Source organism: Naegleria gruberi, assembly GCF_000004985.1.
Source record: "Naegleria gruberi genomic scaffold NAEGRscaffold_29, whole genome shotgun sequence".
Classification (NCBI taxonomy): Eukaryota; Heterolobosea; class Eutetramitea; order Acrasida; family Naegleriidae; genus Naegleria; species Naegleria gruberi.
Window position 1 is genome coordinate 327,647 of NW_003163298.1, and position 20,655 is coordinate 348,301.

A 20,655-nucleotide genomic window follows, 5' to 3' on the forward strand; every position below is an offset into this window, starting at 1 on the left:
TGGTACTATTACTCAAACGATTGTAAGTTGTTTCCAATAGAATCAATGTTTTCAAACCATTCAGATTGGTGCAATTATCACAGGTTTAGTTGTTGCATCAACTGTTGCTACTATTATTCTCGTTTCTGTTGGTGTTGGTTACTCTAGTCCAGGTAAGTATTTCAGTGTTGAATTAGGCTGGTTTATTCTTGCTATTTTATGTTTTCCTCACATGCCTTCCTCTGGTGCGCTGTTAAATCGTGTTATCTCTCCAAACATTGTTGATGTTCTAAAACATTCGAATAGTTGCCAATCCTGACACTGCCACAACATTCAAGCGTGTTGCTGTTACTCTTGATGTTTTGGCCAATGACAAAGATCCACGTGGTGGTAATCTTACTTTAACCCAAATTGTTGTTTCTCCTGCACATGGTACCGCAAAGATTGTTTCCAACTCCAAGATTGTTTATCAATCAAATGGAGCATTCTCTGGTAATGACACTTTCAGTTATGAAGTTACAAATTCTTTCATGACTGCAAATGCAACTGTAACTGTACAAGTATTGAATAGAGCTCCAGAAGCTGTTCCAATTACTAAAACTGTCTCTAAGAATGTCAAGAATAGTTTGATTGACATTTTTAACTTTGTTGGTGATAATGATCAAAAGATTAGTGATCCAGATTCTGATGTATTGTATGCTGTTTCTTATGATGGTAGAAAGATTTTGAGTGGAAACTCTGATTCTTTTGGTTCCATTACTGTTGATCCATATAATGGTTATTACTATACTCCTGTAGATGGTTTTAATGGAGTTGAACAATTCAATTATACTATTAGTGATGGTAATGATACTTCCACTTCCACTATTACATTGACTATTGCCAATGACGCTCCAGTTGCAGTTGACAATGTCTATAACGTTCCAAAGTATGGTAGCATGGTATTGGATGTCTTGTCCAATGACTATGATATCAATGGTGATGATTTCAATATTTCAAGTGCTGCTGGTACTGGTTACGGAGCTATTGCTGTTGACAAGAAGTTTATTACCTATATTACCTCGAGTACTCGTACTAAGAAGTATTCTGATTCTTTCGAATACACCATCTCTGATGGCAATTTGGAAGCATCCGCTATTGTAATTGTCAATGTTTACAATTCTGCCCCAACTGTTTACTCCAAGACTGTTATTGTTGCCAAGAGCTCTGTTAACAATCTCATTACTGTAGATTACAATGATCCAGATCGTAAGGATTTGGTTTCTTTGAGCCGTGTTACTCCTGCTTTGGCTTCATTGTCCCCTGCTGCTTCATTGTTGGTTACAACCACCTATGAAAATGTCTTTTTCGAATGTTGTGAATGGATCAAAGTTGAAACCAATAATTATACTATTAGTTTCACTCCAGTTGCCAATACTGTCTATACTCAAACTTTAACTGTTACCATGACTGATACCGAAGCTGAAGGTACTGGTATTATTACTATTATTGTTCAAAATACTCCTCCAGTTGCTGTCTCTGATTCTGCTGAATGTAATAAGAATCAACAAGTCTTGATTAATGTTGTTGCCAATGACTATGATCAAAATAGTGGAGACACTGCCTTAATTCAATTGTCAGCTGTTGGTTGGACTAGTGCCACAACAAAGGGTGGTTCTGTTCAACTTTACAATACCACACATGTCTTGTATACTGCTCCAAGTAATTTCTTGGGTGATGATGTTGCTACCTATGTCATTACTGACCAAAGTAAGGATGCTCAAGGTAATCCAGATTCTACCAGTTATTCTAAAGGTACTATTAACATTAAGGTCATTAATAATCCACCAACTCCTGCTGATGATACCATCACCATTTCAAAGGGTGTAACTTCTTCTTTGAATGTTTTGGACAATGATTCTGATCCAAATGATGGTGCTTCATCTGTTTATACTATTAATTCTGTTTCTGCTTCTTCAATTAAGAATATTTTGGCTACTATTCAAAAGACTAGTGGTGCAAAGGATACCTTGTCTTATACTGCTAACAATGAAGAATATACTGACAAGCTCACTTATGATGTCACTGATCAAGACGGCATGACCTCCACCTATAAGGCTACTGTTACTTTGAATGTTATTAACAATGCTCCTGTTGCTAAAGATGATACCTATTCTACCAAGTGGAATAGATCTGTTGAATGTTCTGTTAAGGATAACGATGAAGATATTAACGGTGATTTGGCCAAGTCCACAATTTCCATCACTTCTAATCCATCTAATGGTGCTGCTTTGGTTGTTGGTGATAAGATTGTTTATACTCCATCTAATGGATTCGTTGGAACTGACTCATTCAAGTACAAGTTGAATGATGGTAGTTCTGCAAATGCTGATTCTAATAGTGCTACTGTTACTATTACTGTAACTAATACTGCTCCAGTTACTGTTGCTGATTCTGCCACTACTCACTGGAATAATCCAAATGGTATCTTGGTTAGTCCATTGACCAATGATAATGATCCAGATGGTGATGCTCTTGTTGTTGTTTCTGCTTCTTCTGATTCTTCAGCTGGTGTTGCTTCAGCTGTCGATTCTCAAACTGTTAAATTTGTTCCAAACACTGTCTCTGCCACCACTGGTACTAAACAAGTCACCTACTATGCTTCTGATTACAATATGCAAACTGCTGGAACTATCAATGTTCAAGTTACTAATACCAAACCAGTTGCCAATGCTGACTCTTATACTCTTCACTGGGCTGCTTCTACTACTCAATTGAGTGTCTTGTCAAATGATGCTGATGCTGATAATGATGATCTCTCAGTTGGAAGTGTTAGTGGTAGTTCTGCTGCTGTTAACAGTGGTTCATCAATCACTTATACTCCAAAGAAGGATGGTGTTACTGATATATTCCAATATACTGCTACTGATTCAGTTACTGCTTCTGATGCTGCCACTGTTACTGTCAAGTTCACTAACAATGCTCAACCATCTGTCAGTGATTCCTCAACCACCATTCACTGGAGAACTTTTGCTTCTCAAAACAATCAACAAGATTTCACCGTTCTCAACTCTAACACTGATGCTGATAGTGATTCTCTTTCATTGACTGTTGGCGCTTCTGCTACTGGTATTTCTGGAGCTTCTTGTATCAAGACTAGTGATTCTGTTCCTAAGGTTAGAGTTACTGCTCCAACCAAGACTGTTGGTACTGCCTCTTGTACTTTCACTGTTTCTGATGGCTTAGCTTCAAGCAGTGCCAAGACCTCTGTTGTCATTACTAACAATGCTCCAACATGTAGTGATATTACTGTTTCATTCAATCCAAGTTATATTTCATCTGGTCAATCTTTCTCAATTGCTTCATCTGTAACTGATGCTGATTCTAATGATATTCCATATTTGGTTCCAGGAAGTGCCATCATTGTTGGTTCTACTTACCCAAGTGATAGTTTCCAAGTTTCTGGAAGTAATTTGTTATTCAAACCAATGGCTACTGTTGGTGATCGTAATTATGCTTACACTGTTACTGATGGCGTTTCTACCTCTGCTCAATGTGCCTTCAAGATTGTTGTTAGCTCAGTATCTTCCAGCGATTATGCTCAAAGCTTTGATGTTCATTGGGCTGCCACCTCTGTCAAGCTCGATATTTTGGCCAAATTGACCACTTCAACAATTGTTCGTTTGGGTTCTACCGCTGCTTCTGGTACTGCAACCATCACTGGTGGGATTCTCTATTTCACACCATTGAGAAAGATCTACGTTGACACTTTCACTGTAATTGTTGCTGATTCAGGAAATGTTGAAAGCACTGTCACTGTCACAGTTTCAACATTCAACAATGTTCCAACCGCTAGTCTTGCCACTCAAACTATCAATTGGGGAACTTCCAAGACTATTGACCTCTTGGTTAATTATGCTGATACTGACTATACTAATGGTCTCGAATCTAAGGGAACAGTTAGTAGTATTGATAAGACATCTCTCAGTACTAAGGGTACTGTTTCTGCTCTATCAGGTAGCTCTGTTACTTATTCTGCTCCAGCCAATTATGTTGGTACTGATAGCTTTAAGGTTACTGCTACTGATGGTTTGGCTACTGTCACATTCACTGTCACTTTTAACATGATCAATACTGCTCCAGTTACAAACACTAAATATTTCAGTATTCACTGGGCTACTCACAAGGCTGGTTATTCAATGAATTTGGCAACTGATGTCACTGATGCTGAAGGAAATACCTTAACTTATTCTGTTACTCCATCAAGTATTTCACCATCCACTGCTGGTACCGTTGCTATGGGAACTTCACCAAATGCTGTTGCCACTGGTCCATCAAGTGCTTACTTGGGTAAATTCTCATTCACTTATTCTGCCTCTGATTCTATTGCTACAACTCCTGGTACCGTTCAAGTTACTGTTTACAATAACATGTCCACTCCAGTTGCTGACTCTAAGGATGTTCACTGGAAGGCTACTGGTATTACTCTTAGTCCATTTGCCAAGTTTGCTCCAACCTTTAAGGATGCTGATGGTGACAGCTTGTCATTTGTTAGTGCTTCAGCTCAAAAGGGTACTGTTAGTACTGGAACAACCACTTTAACTTACAATGCTCCTGGAAATGCCATTGGTGCTGATGTTGTCTCTTACAAATTCACAGATGGTGCTGAATCTCTCCAAAATGCTGCCACAATCGTCAATATTAATCTCTTCAATACTGCTCCACGTGCCATTGATAAGACCGCTAGTGGCAAATGGAGTTCAACAATTACAGTTGATTTGAGCAGTTCTTGTGTTGATGATGATTCTTTGGATACTGCTACTTTCAATGGAGCTGTTTCAAGCATTGTTGGTGGTACAACTTCTGTTTCTGGAAAGAGTGTTTTATATACTCCAACTAGCTCACTTACTTATACTGGTTCTAATGGTGTTTATACTGCTACTGGTTCATTCAAATTCCAATGTACTGATGGTTTGTCAACTGCCACTAATCCTGGAACTGCTACCATTACAGTTACTAATAATGCTCCAACTGGTACTGGAAAGAGTACAAGTATTAATAGAGATTACACAAAGACTACCTATGATTTCACTTGGGCTGATATTGCTACTGTTTCTGATGCTGATGGTGACTCTATTTCATACATTAACTTTGCCTCTTCTGATGCTGCAATCACCGTCTCTAATATTGGAACTGGTATCAGATTGACCACTTCAAACAAGTTTGTCAATGGTGCCAAGTCTATTACCTTCAAGCTTAATGATGGTCTTCATGACAGTGTTTCACAATTGACTTTCACTGTTACCTTTGTCAACTCTGCTCCAGTCTGTGCCTCTAACTCTATTACTTTGAATAAGAAGGATTCAATTGATCTCTCTACATTGTTCTCTGCAACTGATTCTAACAATGATCCATTTACTTATGCTTTGACTAGCTCAATTTCCACTGATTTTGGTACAACAGTTGGTACTGTCTTTACCGCTTCAGCAACCCGTAGTGGTGCCACTTCTGTTACTTACACTGCCACTGATACTCTTGCTACCAGCACTGCCTGTACTATTTCAGTAACTATTAACAATAGAGCTCCAGTTGCTGATGACATTTCCTATCAAGTTGTTCCAGTTGCCAGTTCATATGTTCACTCTTACACCTATGTTGCTACTGATGCTGATTCTGATACTTTGACCTATACTGCCACAAGTAATGATTGTGTTTCTCAAAATCTTGCCACTACTCTCACAATCTCAACTTCAGGTGCCATCACCTTCACCAGAAAGTCAACTGCAGTTTCTGGAAGTTGTAAACTCTACATTACTGTTACTGATAACAATCAATTGACCAATGCTCAAGATACTGCCACTATTACATTTGTTATCTCATCAACTTCACCAATTGCTAAGGACGACAGATTTGAAATTAACCAAGGTCAAACTATTAGAATTTTCGCAAGTCAAATCTTGGCCAACGATCTCGATGAATTCAATTCCACATCCACTCTTACTCTCACCAGTATTTCATGCCCAGACTCGACCTATTGTCACAAGACTCCAAGACAAGTTACTTACAATGGTTTACCAGCTGTTGAACTCGATTCTGATTCTTCTACTTGTCAAGCTGATAAATTCAGATATGCCATGACAACTGGTATGGGTGCTGTCAGATATGCTGACGTCTATGTCGAATTTAAGAATTGTTACTGTGCTGCCAAGATTGACTTTGTCTTTTTACTCGATTCCTCCAAGTCAATTGGTTCAACTAACTTTGATTTGATGAGAGATTTGTCCAAGAGAATTACTGGTAGAATGAAGATTGCTGACGATGCCATTAAGGTTTCCATTGTCAAATTCCACAACAATGGTACATTGGCTTTGAAACTCTCCTCTGATGGTACCTTAATTAATAGCACACTCACAACTATGTCCTACGAGGCGGGAAGTACGGCTCAAGTGCCCGGACTCAGAGTTGCTGTTGATGCTTTGAGACCTGCCAATGGTGGTAGAGCTGATGCTGACAAGGTTATTTATATTTTAACTGATGGATTGGCAAACGTTCCATGTTCATGTACCTCTTGCAGAAATGAATGGCAAGCAAAGCCATCAGTCTTTTACAATTCAATTCAAGTTAATATTTTAGGAAAGTACACTGGAAATACCTTGAATTCTCAATTGGACAATTTATGTGCTTACAAGTATACTGATACTTCAGTTTTGAATGGACAAACTTGTTCATACTGTTCCTCAAGTAATTATGCCTATTGTTTACCATGTGCTGATGCTGTTCCAATTGCTTCAAAGATTAATAGTTGGAAGCGTAATGCTAGTGGAGTTGTTCCAACTGATCTTGATAATCCTTACAATGGAAACAATGCTGTTCAATGGAAGATTGTTGCTATGGCTGTAGGTGATGCCATGTCAAATGTTTGGGGAGCCAGACAAATCCAAGGTATGAATTATGATTCCACAAGAGCTATGACTGTTTCTTGGACTGACTTGTCTTCAACTATGAGTGAAATTGTCGATCAATCTTGTAATCAAGTCACAACTACTGCTGCTGCTTAAATAAATAATATGCAATAGCTTTTGATAATATCAAGTGTGTGGGAACAAAATTGTTTGTGATAGAGCATTGAGTTAATGCCTATTTTCTTCACTCCAGGATTTTCCTTTTTAAGTTTGGCAAAAATTTTCAAACTCTTCCAAGCTGCAAGAAGAAAAGATTGAAAGATTGTGTTGGAATGAGACACTTTATTTAGCAATTACCACCAATCAGCAGTGAAAGAACGAGATTCTGGATGACCAAATGGACAACCTGTTCCATCTCCATTTCCATCACCTTCATCATCACATTCTCCAAAAACTCCCATATCATCATCGTCTTCACTCTTCAATCCACTGTATTTTCTATTTTCCTCTGGTGTAATGGCATGATAATTGGCATTTTGAGGAGATTTGAATGAACGTAACCAAAATGCACGATCGAAACTCTTCAATAACATGTAATCCTCCTCGTACTTTTCTTGGAAATCTGGAATCTTTGAGAGAATTGTACAAACTAGAATATCCAATTGTTTGTGAGTGTAGAATGTAATCTTCTTTTCCTTAATTCCAACCAATTCTCTAATATCATCAGGAACTCTCCATCTAATATTACACAAACCCTTAGTTCTCAATTTTTCCACATAGTGTTGCATGGATCCTGAAAAGTTCATCTTGATACCAAGAGCTTTACAAATATCATCAACGAAATGTTGACAATTGGATGAGTGTTGAGAATAGGCACGATGCACATTCCATTCGGAAATGACCTGACTAACCTTTTCAATAGCAACATCCAAATTCTTTGTGGAAATTTCCTGTATATCAATGGCAAGTGTTGCTGCATTACTATAACAACGACGAGGAATACACAATGAACTACTATTCCACTCAATCAACCATGGTCTAATATTAAATTATATTGGAAATTAAAAAATTATTGGAAATTACTATTAAATAAGAACATACCCTAAAATTACACCAGAGTGGAATAAACCAAATTGAGGAGACATGGAAACTGAACTCATAATTGGAGAGAGTAATCTTCTCATAGTTCTCTCCTTCTTATTTTTGGCAATTTCAGCAATTACCAACTTGACCTTGATGGTATCTCTGAAACGAGTGGCAAGTTTCTTACTCAATTCCTCAGCTTCTTCAATGTCGGAAGGAAGTTTATCAAGAGAGGCTGAATCAGTCATACCAATCAATGATTTGGATTCTGATTTGGAATTTAAAGAAAATCCCTTAGATCCATGTTGTGAAATATTTCTCATTGAACTAAATAATTTCTTGATAGCATTAAATTCCTTGTTGAGATAGGCCTTTTTAAGACCTTCAATAGTACACAAATTCTCTGCATATTCCTTCAAGTCGTCATCGCTCATATTTTGAACCTTCTTTGATGATTGTCTGATTTTACCAATGATAACTCCCAATTGTTCTTGATGAGTTAGCAATGGAAAAGAACTATCGGATGATTGACCTGATTGTGAAATAATATCAGAAACAGTTGTTGAACTTCTATCAATTGGATCAACATATCTATATCCATTACCATAAATATCTTGTGAAATTTTTGTAAGAGTTTCAAAAAGCTCAGCACGTAAACCATCTGAATAAACAGGTCTCAATTTATCAAAAACATAATCTCCATAATCGGATGGTTTTGTAATATTAATGAAAATTTGACCATCAATTTTGTGTGAAAGGAATGTTTCTTCATGTTCCTTTGACCAAGCTCCAATTCCCAAATTTTCATCTTTCAATTTTACAATACGAGAATCGTTTCTAATAAGTGAGACAACTTCGTGAGCTGTTAATGTTCTGACATCACGATTTCTAATCATACCAGAATCAATAACAGTTGCTTTACTCACAAAACTACTTGATTTACCACTCAATTTATCATTTTTCTGTCTTTCACTTTCAAAATTAACACTTTCCATATTAAATACTAAACAGTAGTAGAATTAGAAAATAAATTATTAGAAAGTACAATTAAAACTCACCAAATGCGTTATCTTTTAAATGATTAATAGCAGAGTATAATTTTCTCAAGTGACCAAAAGCAAATACAAAATTCGAAACCCAATTTTTCAAATCTTGTTCGGACGAAATTCCACCAATTTTATTCTTCAACAGAGATCCATCAGTTATTCCACATTCTACAAAATCAATATAGTATTCTGATAATCCGTTTAATGATAACCATGTTTGAATGTCCTTTTTGTTCCAATCTTGAACGCGATCTTTATATTTCGTTTAAAATATTCGAAATAATGTGATGATGTTGGTAAATATTTTGTTATTATTACTTGTTGAATACATACCAGATTTGAGTGGTTTCATAGTGTTGATGTTTTGTTGTTTTTTTGTGTGATAAGTTGTCTACAAACAAATAAACAGATGTTTGACACATTCTGCTACATTTATACACTTTTAATGGAATCTGGGTGAAACTGCTGAAGAAACACTAACAAAGATCTAAGGTAAATAACACTTCATTGTTAAATGTGTTTTTACTTGTGAAAAGTAATTGCGCCTAGAGTGGGAGTATTCAAATAAAATACTTTGTCATTTTTCAATATTGTACATATCTACAATTGTTTTGTGTTGATCTCATTATTCCATAACGAAATCAAACTGCTACTAGATAGTTAAATCTGTTAGGAGTGGTTATCAGTTATTATCTGAATCATAATCTTCACTATCATCCTCCGAGTACTCATATTCTTGATTTCTCTTATCTAACCTTGACTCATTCAAGCTCATCTCGGCAAGTGACCTTTCAAGGTTATTAATTGTCTTTTTGAGCTTGTTAACTTCAACTTCTCTGTGTTCCAATTCTTCTTTGTGAGATCGTTCGCTCTTTCTCTTCTCCTTCAAGTATTGAATTTTAAATGATTCAAATCTTTCTTCAATCATCTTTTCCAATTCTCTTTGATGTTGTTTTACAATTTTGCTTAGCTCTAGATCGGATTGGTGTGAAGCTTCTTGTTCATCGTATGGAACTGTAAAACTAGATACTGGTGTTGGAGCCCTTGCTGATGAGGTATCCTTAAGTGTTGTAAATCCGGTTGAACTTGGTGGTCTGAAACTTGTGCCAGACTTTTGTGATTTACTTGTCTCGAATAGTTTCATTTGAAGTTGAACCAATTCGTTGAGATAGTTAGATCGTTGTTCATCTAAAAGCTTATCTCTTCTGGACACTTGCTCTTTAATAATGTCCATTTCTGCAGATCTTCTGGACATTTCAATTTTGAGCGTATCAATTTCCTCTTGTTGAATCAAATTCACACCTTCCAAGTGATTAATTTTTTCCAAAAGGAAGAGATTTTCAGACTTTAAATCATGAAGCATCATTTCCAGATTCTTATTGGTCTGTTTCATTGTCTTGACTCCCTTAGCGATTCTGTCATTCGATGTTGACAAGCTTCCAATAAAGTCCTTCAAAATATTATCAATAGTTTTCTTTGCAATGTCTTCTATTTCCAAAGATATTTCCGAATCCAATTTAACTACTAAGGAATGTTGAGGGCTATTTGTTGAAGTTGCTCTCCTCAATTCCAATAAAGCCTTGTGTAGAACAACCATTGAAGGATTTCCTCCAAACTTGGGGACTGATCTCAAATAAACCTCAGGAATCTTCTCTTGAGCCAAAGTTTTAACTACAGAAATAAATCCTCTAATGAGAGATTCTCTACATTTGGCTTGTTCTGATTGAAGATTTTTATCGAAAAAGGTAATACCTAGAGTAAGGTCGTTAACTCTATCATCAAACTTTCCCTTAATTTCATCCAATTGCTTGATAATTTCACTAAAATGTTCAAATCTAACCTTTCCAGCATATAAATCCTCGTCTTGGAATTGGAAACTTCCCATATGTCTTACCATTGGAGTTGAGAGGTTTGGCAGAGAATCTCTTGTTCCGTTATTATCTCCACTGTAAGGTGTTTCAGCACCCAATCTACTATCCTCAAAAGAATTTCCTACAGCTTTTGGCAATCCTTGAACATTTGGAGAAAGTAAATTAACTTGAGAATTCGTCTTGGACCTTACAGAGTTATTCACCGATACTTCAGAAGCAAATGAATCATTGGCAGTGCTAATCGAATTACCACTGTCATCCAGATTTTGTCTCGAATGAATACTATCTTCAAATTCTACACTACCCTTTGATGGATTTCTTAATAATTTTGATGGAACAGTTAGAGATTGATTTACAATTGTAGATTCAGATCCACGATATGAATTTTGAATATCAGAGTTATTATTATCATACTGATTACTTGTTGTTGGTGTTATGGAAATTTCGCTGTTATCAATTCCAGAATAAGATCTTCCAGAAGAATGTACAAGTCTAGCATCCGATTCAATAGTTAAGGATCCCTTAGAAGAACTATTCTGCGTTCTCCTCACGAGAGGTTGAGCTGTACTGGATCTTGATTGAGATGAAGATACACTACTACCTGTACTTGCTGCTCGTTGTTGAAGCTGTTGTCGATAGGCCATTGAACGTGGCTTTATATTCTGATGACGTGCACTGTTTGAAACTGGTGTTATTGTTCTACTCATTGATGAGCTATTACTTGGAGATAAGGCAACATGTTCATCATGATTATCAGCATCATTGCTATGATCTAAAATTTCCAATCCATTGTTAGAAAACCCTTCCGAACTCCAATTAGGCCTTCTGATTGGTGTTGAAGGGGATTTCATTGCTTGCATTTTTTTCTCTTCTTCCTTAGTTTTTAACGACATCGTAGTTGATTTAATAACGGAAAGTTATTTGTTCAAAACTTGATGGCGGGCAATATAAAGTAAATCATGATATGAACCTCATATCATTTTCTATGTAGATGTATATTGATCAGCTAGTTTCTTTCTTGTTGCTAAATAAGCTGATGATACAATGTATTTGTTGTATGTATCAATTTACTTCATCATCATAAAAATTAATATAAATTCCTGCCATTCATCCTTGTTAATAAAATCCTCTTCATCATAATTTGCTTTTTAATATATTTTGTTTTATTGATGTGTGTTCTTGCCGACCTCGTAAAGTCAATTCAAAATTCCATTGTACAAGTTTTTACTACTAGAGTGTTCCGCTTCTATTTAATGATGGCTCGATTGTGTTGTTTCCTTTGGTTCGGTTGTTTTGAATCTGTTTGAATAAGTATCCTTTTGTTCGAGTAATTTCTTTTCAACCTTCTTGTGCCATTCAGACTATTTAAAAAAGACAATTAATAAATAGAAGAAAATCATCATCATACCTCTTTAAAATGGTGCAAACATTCCACATAATCTTCCAAATTAGCACTACAGGCCTTTGGTTGTTCATTGTGATACATGCAGCTTCTGTAATCCATCCAGAGACCGTAACATCTTCCGTTCTTGCTTCTAACACCGTAACCTGATGACATTTTTTATTTTAAAAAAATATTTTTTAAATAAAATTAAAGAGAACAATACTCCCAACAAGTGAACGATAAGATAAAAAGGAAGTTGAAATTTGAGTCAATTGACTCAGTGATATTAAGATATTCTCTCATCATGAAATTTATTCTATTGTCAGTGAATGAGTAGAAAAAAAAAGCTCTTCTTTTCATTGAACCAATTTCAATTTGGTTCAATAAGCTATGAAATCAATATTCACAGAGTCACAACAAGTGACTGCATTTTGCATTATTCTCGTGGTATTTTAATACGTTCTGTAACTCTTCCAAACAGATTTACAAATGAAAGTTCCATAATATTCGAAGATAATCTTATATAGATAAATCCAGATTCTTGTTGGAATTTCTTCAAGTATGGATGGTGGTTTGAAACATCAAAGCGAACAGCTGATCCAGCTCCAGAAATGAAATGGTTAAGAGTGTCGTATGGTTTCAAGTATTGAATACTGTGGTCATGTCCTGAAAAATAATATCTAATATCATTCTTCCTAAGGAATGGAAGTAAATGTTCAATGAGATTTTCATTGTCTCCGTGTGTGGATGCTGAATAGAATGGATGATGTCCAATTGCAATCTTCCACAATGGAATATCACTTTTCTTATCATCGGTGGCAAATTCATTCACATTCTTTCTCAAAATATTTGTTCTCGATCTTTCAGAGTTGATGAAATATGAAATGGCATCCTCTTCTCCACTCTCAATGTTCTCGTCTAATTGTTTCATAACAGTTTCCATGTACTTTTTTTGAGCTCGAATATCTCTGGTTTTGTGGAGGGCTTCCTTATTCATTTTAGGATGAGTATAATACTTGTGAATGAATGGATTAGTATCGAAAAACAAAAATTGAACTCTAAAATCAAAATTTCCAACTAGATTTCCAATAGTGTCAGTTCCATCTTTGGAAAGAAGTTGAATTCTCTTCTCTGGGAAGTACATTGTCTCTGAAAAATACTCTGATGCAATATATAAACGTTTGGATGAAGAAGGGTGATTGGTATATTCGATTTGAGCTGCTGGATTGGATCTATAATCTAAATTATTTAATAATATTAATCCAATTATTATAAAAATTATTGAAATTCCACATACCATGATTTCCCAAAACAGATAAGAATGGAATTTTTTGCAAACTTTCATGTTTGTACACATTTTCAAAACTCTCCTTAAACAAAGGATCATCTACAGATTTTACACCCTCTATTATTATTATTAATATTGAAATAATTAAATTTCCACTCCAAACAGTAAACTTACCTTGATAGAAATTATCTCCAGTTGAAATAGCAAAATCACATCCAAAATTTTGACAATAATATCCCATCTGCTCTGCAACATGTGACTGATTGAATGCTCCCTTTCTTCCCCAATCCCCAAATACTATAAACTTTAAAAACTTTTCATCAGATTTTGAAGAATACTTCAAATGCCAATCATTCTTATCATTACTCGAAACAACAGAATAAATTCCAATCTTGAATTGATCCATCTCTTCATCAGTCAATACAAAAAACACAACACTCATCAAAATAATGGTCGACAATATTATCAACAAGGAACAAATCAAACACATGGAAAAATAGGGCGAATTTCTAATAATTCCAAATTGTGAAAGTTTTTGATGTTTCTGTTGCCACATTGACAAGAATCCAGAATCTTTCTTACTATCCGAATATGAAGAATAGGATGATGGTAATGTTGATGAAAATTGGAAAGTAGATGTTACAGTACTCGGATCAGATGAATATTCCCCACCACCACTATTACCCTGTCCACTATTCGATGCTCGGAACATTCCACCACCAACACTATCGACACCTACTCCTCCTCCAGCACCTCCAGCACCAGCACCTCGAAATGATAATAAATTATTGCTCGAGAAGGTTTTTCTATTGTTGAGGAGGTGAGCCATTTTTTTTGGTAATGAAATTGATTTAAAATTGGCAAGTCAGTGATAAATTATAAATTGGTGGAACACGTGTCATTGATGAAGATTGTGTGAAATTGGGAAATGTTTTCAGAGGAAAATGAAAAGGATGGAAACAACACAGTTTATTATCACTTTGAGAGCTCAAAAAGATCACCACTCTTTCGAAATTGAGGATGATGATAATATTATAGAAAATTTCTCTGTTGCACACAATACTTTCCAACTCCTTTAATATCTTAATATTTTTTTGTAATTTAGTATTAAACATTTTATTAAACATTTAATTTTCATTTACAAAAAAAAATGCCATTCTTTGAAGACTTTCTCACCACTCCAGCACGATCAAATAATACCAATCATCAACCAAAGAAAAAACCCACATCCACTAATAACAAACAACAACAACAAAATACATCAACAACACAAATGGTCGATGATGTTGTAGAAGTAAATTCCGATGATTCCGATGCCATTGTTTCATCACCCTCCACTGCAACTCATAAACGAAGGATTCCCAAAGTATTAAATCATACCAAACCCATTGTTGTTATTGATGATAAAGATGAGAGGAGTAGCAGTGGTGCTGCTGCAATTGTTATTGAAATTGATGATATGACAAAGCCTAAGGTGAAGAGAGAACGTTCGGATGATGTGGTTTTTGTATCATCAAAGAAAGTGGTGGTGCAATCGACTTTATCGGAGCCTTCAATTGTTGCATCTTATAATAATAATGGAAGCAATAATAGTAATAATATGAATAATATGAATAATATGAATAATAGTAGTAGTACTTTATCAAATTCGACAACTACAATGGGCAGTACTGTTGCAGCAATGACACAAGAAAAATCACAATCTAATAATTCATCGATTAATAGTGGAGAAAAGAGCAATCATTCCTCTAATAATTTGGAAAGTAATAATTCGAGCCAGTTTTCACAAGTTTCAACGAGTGCTAATAGTGCTATTACTACTACTGTCCAGACTACACCAATAGGAAACAATAATTCCAGTAATGGCGTGGCAGTTGTAGGTTCGCCCGATGTCATTGCCAAATTACCAAAACCTAAAATTGAGGAAAATTCAATAATACCATCATTACAGCAAGCTAATCCTATTGTGAATAATCAACAACAAATGGGAAATGTCAATGCAGATATGAGAAATAATTCGAACCCCTCTATAACAAGTGGAAATAATCAAACATCACAACAGAAAGATAACCTCAATCAAGTGACTTTAAAAATTCCAAATAATTCCACACAATCTGTTAGAACAGTGAGCCTAACTTCTTCAAACATTCCTCCTCAACAACAGCAAAATATTGCAAAACCAAAAGAAACTATCCCAACAGTACCAACTCCACCTTCTCCAATTTTCCAACCCAACCAAAATCCTGTAAATACCAGAATACCAAGCCCTGCTAGCAATGTAACAAATCCTACCAATCAAATTAACAGACCTGTAAATAATAATTTAACTATCGAACAACTCACGCAACAAACTCTAATCACAATTGAAAATTTGAAAAGGAGAGTTGAGTTTAGTACTGTGTCATGCCCTGTAACACGAAAAATCGTTACTAATCCAGTTTTGGCTAGTGATGGAATTGTATATGATAGAACGTTCATTCTGTCCTACATTTCTGAGCATGGAAGTTATAGCCCTATAGTGAAAGGATGTAAAATAACTGAGTCTTCTCTCATTAATGTTGATAGCATATATGCAAAGGCTGTATTAATGATTGAGTGTAGAATTTCAAAAATAATTGAAATACTTCAAAGCCCTGATTTTTTAAAGCTAGCTCCCTTAATACCGGAAAATTATTTGGATTTGATTAAGTTTGCTTTGGATTTAATGGCAGAAGGGAAACTAAATACACCTTCCACACCAAAATTTATTGAATTTTTAAGAAAGAACAAAGCCAAGTTACTATCTCATTACAGTTCCAAGTTGAAACAACAAGGGAGAAACGATCAATCGTTGTACATACTTATGGAAAGTTATGAAATGCACAAAATTGGATGCCACTGTGACGATATTGCTTCTGTCATAGTTTCACTTTTGACTGAAACTAAGGAACAAAATGTTGTGAATGAGGAAAAGAAAGCAGAATTGATACGAGATCTTTTTACGATTTCAAATTTGTCTCTTCCTAAATTATTGACCTATTTTAATATTGAGAAAGATTTTGCCATAATATTGGACATACTTTCAGTAATGATCAAACGAAACATGTGTAGATATGAGGCAATTTCAACTTTTATAATTCAAACAATAACTGAGATCAATAAGGGAGAAATAGACAATCCATTTTACAAACAAATTTTGTTTTTCAGGGATCAATTAGTGATTTGCAGAAAGGAAATGGAATAAATTTATTTAAATTGGCAGTTATCTATCTGAAGATGAACCAACATTTGATTTTTTCAAAGGTGGCTCAAGAGAAGAAGTAGGGAAAGATGGGAATGGTGAAGGAGTCCAAGGAGCAAATGGGTTTGATGGAAGAGGAGTCATACCAGGGAAAAGACCAGGGTTCAAAGGGGAAGGATGAGGCATTTGACCCATTTGACTCATAGCGTTTGACATATCTGCAACAGGCATTGGTTGCATTCCATGATAGCCTAGAGGAGTCATAGGTTGATGATGGTGATGAACTGTATGAATTGATGGTTGTTGTTCATGTGCTTGAAGGCCAAACATTTCAATCTTATTTCTATTAAATCCACATTGGAAGAAGAAGTGATTGTCTTTTTCTAACCATTTCTTTTCTTCGATATCAAGTTGAATATCAGGATCCATGAATTTTGCTTGACACTTTCCCTTGATACTAACCAAAGGACCATAGTGCATATCTTCATGAGTAAGGAAGATTTCCTTTTCACATGGATAATCATGATGTTTTCTACATTTTGATTGGTTTGTTGCTTCTTCGATATTACATCCAAATCCTTGTAAATCACTCCATCTGTAGTACCATTGCCCAACAAATCTCATTTCATCATTCTTTGTTTGAACAAAGTTTACAATTTTACAAACCCAATATTTTTCGATATCTTTTCTTTCATCAAGAGCCTCGTCCTTATCTTGTCTATCCTCTGAATCACAATCCTCAGGAGAGACAAAAACTATATCGTTAACTCGGTAAACAATTCCATCCTTCAATAAATGAGCATAAAAATAGTCTCCATTATCATTTAATCCAACAGGTTCACCTAGCCAAGACATTCCTGAACTCATTGGATAAAGTTGTGCATTTGGATCGTGAGAAGAATACATTTGAGGCATATGATTTGGGAACATTGGAAGGAATGGATTATACATCATATTCATATCATTCATTGGCCATGGATTGGCATTAGGATCAATATATGGATTTGGAGCATACTGGTTAATCATTTCTCCTTCCTCAGGTTGAGTTTCCTTTTTTCTCTTTTTTGTTGTTGATCCCTTTTTTGTTTTTTTACCTGTTTGTTGTTTTGGTGAAGTACAACCTGTAGTAAATTTTGAGTAATCAACTTTTGTTGTAGTGGTACAGGCCTTTGTTACAACCTTAACTGTTGGATTGAGAGGCATTGGTTGATTCAAATATTTGGAAATGTTAGCATCCTTTTTCACAAAAGTTTTGAATTCAGCAGAGAAAATTGTAAAATGATAATCATCAGATGAGTCTGTTGGGGTGTACTTTACACAAAGTCTGAAAGGCATATATTGAAATCTCTTTGAACAATATAAACTATTGATACCAAAACGTATTACAATTTCTTCATCTGATGATCTATGTAAACTAGAAATATTAATAGTAGATTTGTCTTCTGACTTTTTAGGTTGGGAAGATCCTTTCTTTTTTGATACAGTTGCCTTCTTTTTCTTTGAACTTGTTTTACCATCAGCAACTGGGGAAGTAGGATCTTCTGGGAAAACAGGGATACGATCATTATATCCCATTACAAGAAACATATCAATTCCTTCCATAATTTTAACTTGATTCTTTCCAGCAAATATCTTTTCACTACAAACAATTCTAACATCATACTTATGTTTCCATGTAAGTGTATAAAGTACTTCTGGGAATTCTTCTGTGAATGTGGTGTGCCTAGAACCCTTAACAAACAGTCTAACATTAAATGTTGGAGCATGTGGGTTATGTTGTTGTTGGTGAAAATGTTCGGAAACTGTTGTTCCTGAATTAGGAAGATTAGGTTTTTCATCTTGATCACTTGGGATACAGTATTGACTCCAATCCAATCTTGTTCCGACACTGATGCAATCAGTTACATAATGTTCATATACTATTGGTAAGTGGTATTTCAAAGCATGGTTAATTCTTTCTTTGTCATGATTGTTAGAGTTAGGAGTTATAAGTATATTAACTTTTTCATTTGGAGCATCAAAGAATTGACCTCCATTAGAAATAATTTTAAACTTTAAATCTTCAAGATGTGGATCTAAAAGAGCCTGAGAAAAACAGACAAGAAACCCTTCGAATATCTTTTCTTGAAGCCCAAAATGGGAGTTATACATATCATTAGTTGTCTCTGCAGCTGCTTGAACAATTACATGTTGGTCAGTTGCTGTAGCAGAGTAATCATTATGTTGTTGTTGGTTTAATCCCTCCGAATTATCTAAAATAAAACCTTGGTTATATGATGATGATTGTTCTGATGACACTGATTCATCATCGGTTCTTTCATCGTCTTCAGTCTTAAAATTTGTAATGTTCATATTATTATATACTATCTAGTCGTCCGATTATAATCAGCCAACTATTCCAAGAACCGATGATAGATGATGTTAGTCAAAAAATACTATTTATTATCCAGCCAGGAGAGAACACTTTTGTAGATGAGAAAGTGTTGGGTGTGATGATATTTTTTTATTTAATAAAATAAATATGTATTTTTATTTGCTGGCTAAAATACCGCCCAAATTATTTTCCACTGATTGCTTCTTCTTGTAATTGGGCCTCAAAATTTATTGCAATAAAACTAATTTATTACCACTCTAGAGATTTATCTTGGGATGGCTTCTTATCTTGTGGTGTTGAGGCAGCATCTGTTTGAGATGAAGATGATGATTGTTGTTCAATCTCTTTGGCCATTGCTTCTCTACCTGCTCTTGCTTGACCATGAGATGAGTATAAAGTAATTCTGGCAGTACCCTTGTTAAGACCTTCAAGGAAGACACATGCTCTACACAATTCTTGACTACTAATATAACCACACTTGACACAGTTCATCAAAGTTCTCTTTTTTACAGTGGAATCCTCTGAGATTGTTTCATTGGTAAATTCAAATTGTTCAGCAGATTTAACAATATCAATAATTGTTTGAGGTCGTAATTGTTCCAAATCCTTGATAAGTTCTCTAGCATGTCCTCTGTAAGCATTTGGAGAATAAGAGCACTCAGTACTAAAGTAATCTAATTTCTTAAAATAGGCGTAGAGAACAATTTCCTTTTGATAAGTATACTTGAATGGTTTGGCTCTTGGAATGCTAAAACCTCCTTCATCATGTGTAATAATATCAACACATCGTTCAAGTCTTCCAATATCTCCTCTAAGAATATTCATCAAAACAGTTTCAGCAATATCATCGGCATTGTGACCAGTTACCATCTTGTCAACCTTTAATTGTTCACATCCTCTATCAAGTGCTTGTCTTCTGAAAACTCCACAGAATGTACAGTTATTCTTCAATCCGATTTGTTGAACAATTTCATCCATTGACCATCCATATAATTCTTTATAACTTAAAATTTTGAGAGGTACTTGATATTGCTCTCTATTTCTTTTAACTGTTTCTAAACTATCATCTCTATAACCTTTAATACCTTCATCAATACTCAACAAGTATAAATCCAATCCGTAATTATATCTTTCATTCAAAACTTTCATAATATGTGCCAACGCTGTAGAATCCTTTCCACCACTAGCAGCAATAGCAACCTTATCTCCAGGTTTAAATAAATTATTATTAATAATAGTTTCATGAATTTCCGTCTCGAACAAGTCAAAGAAACATTCCCTACAAATGAGGGCTCCGTTCTTTGGTCTTTTAAGTGCTGCGTTTCTAGAGTTGCAGTTTGCACAAGGCTTTGGCATATTTTTTTTGAATTTAAAATTTATTCTTTGTTGAGGCCAAATTTCAAAATTGCATATTCAATTATTAAAAAATTGTTTATTAGGAAAGATGACCAGTAGCTTTATTGGAATTAATTTTTTATTGAAATAATCTTTAAAAAGATGCTTTACAAAAATATGAACCTTGATATATT

The 20,655-nt window shown here is 35.0% G+C and overlaps 7 protein-coding genes across 7 annotated transcripts; 1 reads left to right on the forward strand and 6 right to left on the reverse strand.

Annotated features, from left to right (window-relative positions):
* Positions 1-7,213: 7,213 nt before the first annotated feature.
* Positions 7,214-9,341, reverse strand: NAEGRDRAFT_68582 (uncharacterized protein; the record flags this gene model as incomplete). Its single annotated transcript, XM_002676241.1, has 4 exons — positions 7,214-7,898; positions 7,962-8,946; positions 9,002-9,241; positions 9,323-9,341. 4 exons carry the CDS (start codon positions 9,339-9,341, stop codon positions 7,214-7,216), a joined length of 1,929 nt encoding a protein of 642 aa, XP_002676287.1.
* A 330-nt stretch (positions 9,342-9,671) lies between these two features.
* Positions 9,672-11,720, reverse strand: NAEGRDRAFT_68583 (uncharacterized protein; the record flags this gene model as incomplete). Its single annotated transcript, XM_002676242.1, has 1 exon — positions 9,672-11,720. One exon carries the CDS (start codon positions 11,718-11,720, stop codon positions 9,672-9,674), a length of 2,049 nt encoding a protein of 682 aa, XP_002676288.1.
* A 542-nt stretch (positions 11,721-12,262) lies between these two features.
* On the reverse strand, positions 12,263-12,418 carry NAEGRDRAFT_34280 (uncharacterized protein; the record flags this gene model as incomplete). Its single annotated transcript, XM_002676243.1, has 1 exon — positions 12,263-12,418. The coding sequence occupies one exon, from the start codon at positions 12,416-12,418 to the stop codon at positions 12,263-12,265; it is 156 nt and encodes a 51-aa protein (XP_002676289.1).
* A 262-nt stretch (positions 12,419-12,680) lies between these two features.
* On the reverse strand, positions 12,681-13,938 carry NAEGRDRAFT_34284 (uncharacterized protein; the record flags this gene model as incomplete). The annotated part of the gene is made up of 4 exons (XM_002676244.1): positions 12,681-13,079; positions 13,179-13,321; positions 13,542-13,649; positions 13,707-13,938. 4 exons carry the CDS (start codon positions 13,936-13,938, stop codon positions 12,681-12,683), a joined length of 882 nt encoding a protein of 293 aa, XP_002676290.1.
* A 744-nt stretch (positions 13,939-14,682) lies between these two features.
* Positions 14,683-16,755, forward strand: NAEGRDRAFT_49754 (uncharacterized protein; the record flags this gene model as incomplete). Its single annotated transcript, XM_002676158.1, has 1 exon — positions 14,683-16,755. The coding sequence occupies one exon, from the start codon at positions 14,683-14,685 to the stop codon at positions 16,753-16,755; it is 2,073 nt and encodes a 690-aa protein (XP_002676204.1).
* NAEGRDRAFT_80054 (BRCT domain-containing protein) lies at positions 16,736-19,104 on the reverse strand (the record flags this gene model as incomplete). The annotated part of the gene is made up of 1 exon (XM_002676245.1): positions 16,736-19,104. One exon carries the CDS (start codon positions 19,102-19,104, stop codon positions 16,774-16,776), a length of 2,331 nt encoding a protein of 776 aa, XP_002676291.1. The 3' UTR covers positions 16,736-16,773.
* A 254-nt stretch (positions 19,105-19,358) lies between these two features.
* On the reverse strand, positions 19,359-20,488 carry NAEGRDRAFT_36958 (uncharacterized protein). The gene has a single exon (XM_002676246.1). It carries the CDS (start codon positions 20,480-20,482, stop codon positions 19,376-19,378), a length of 1,107 nt encoding a protein of 368 aa, XP_002676292.1. The 5' UTR covers positions 20,483-20,488; the 3' UTR covers positions 19,359-19,375.
* Between the last annotated feature and the right edge of the window lie 167 nt (positions 20,489-20,655).

Bases quoted from the DNA above. Each gene is read 5' to 3' on its own strand.
- NAEGRDRAFT_36958 (XM_002676246.1), bottom strand. From the start codon at position 20,482: ATGCCAAAGCCTTGTGCAAACTGCAACTCTAGAAACGCAGCACTTAAA.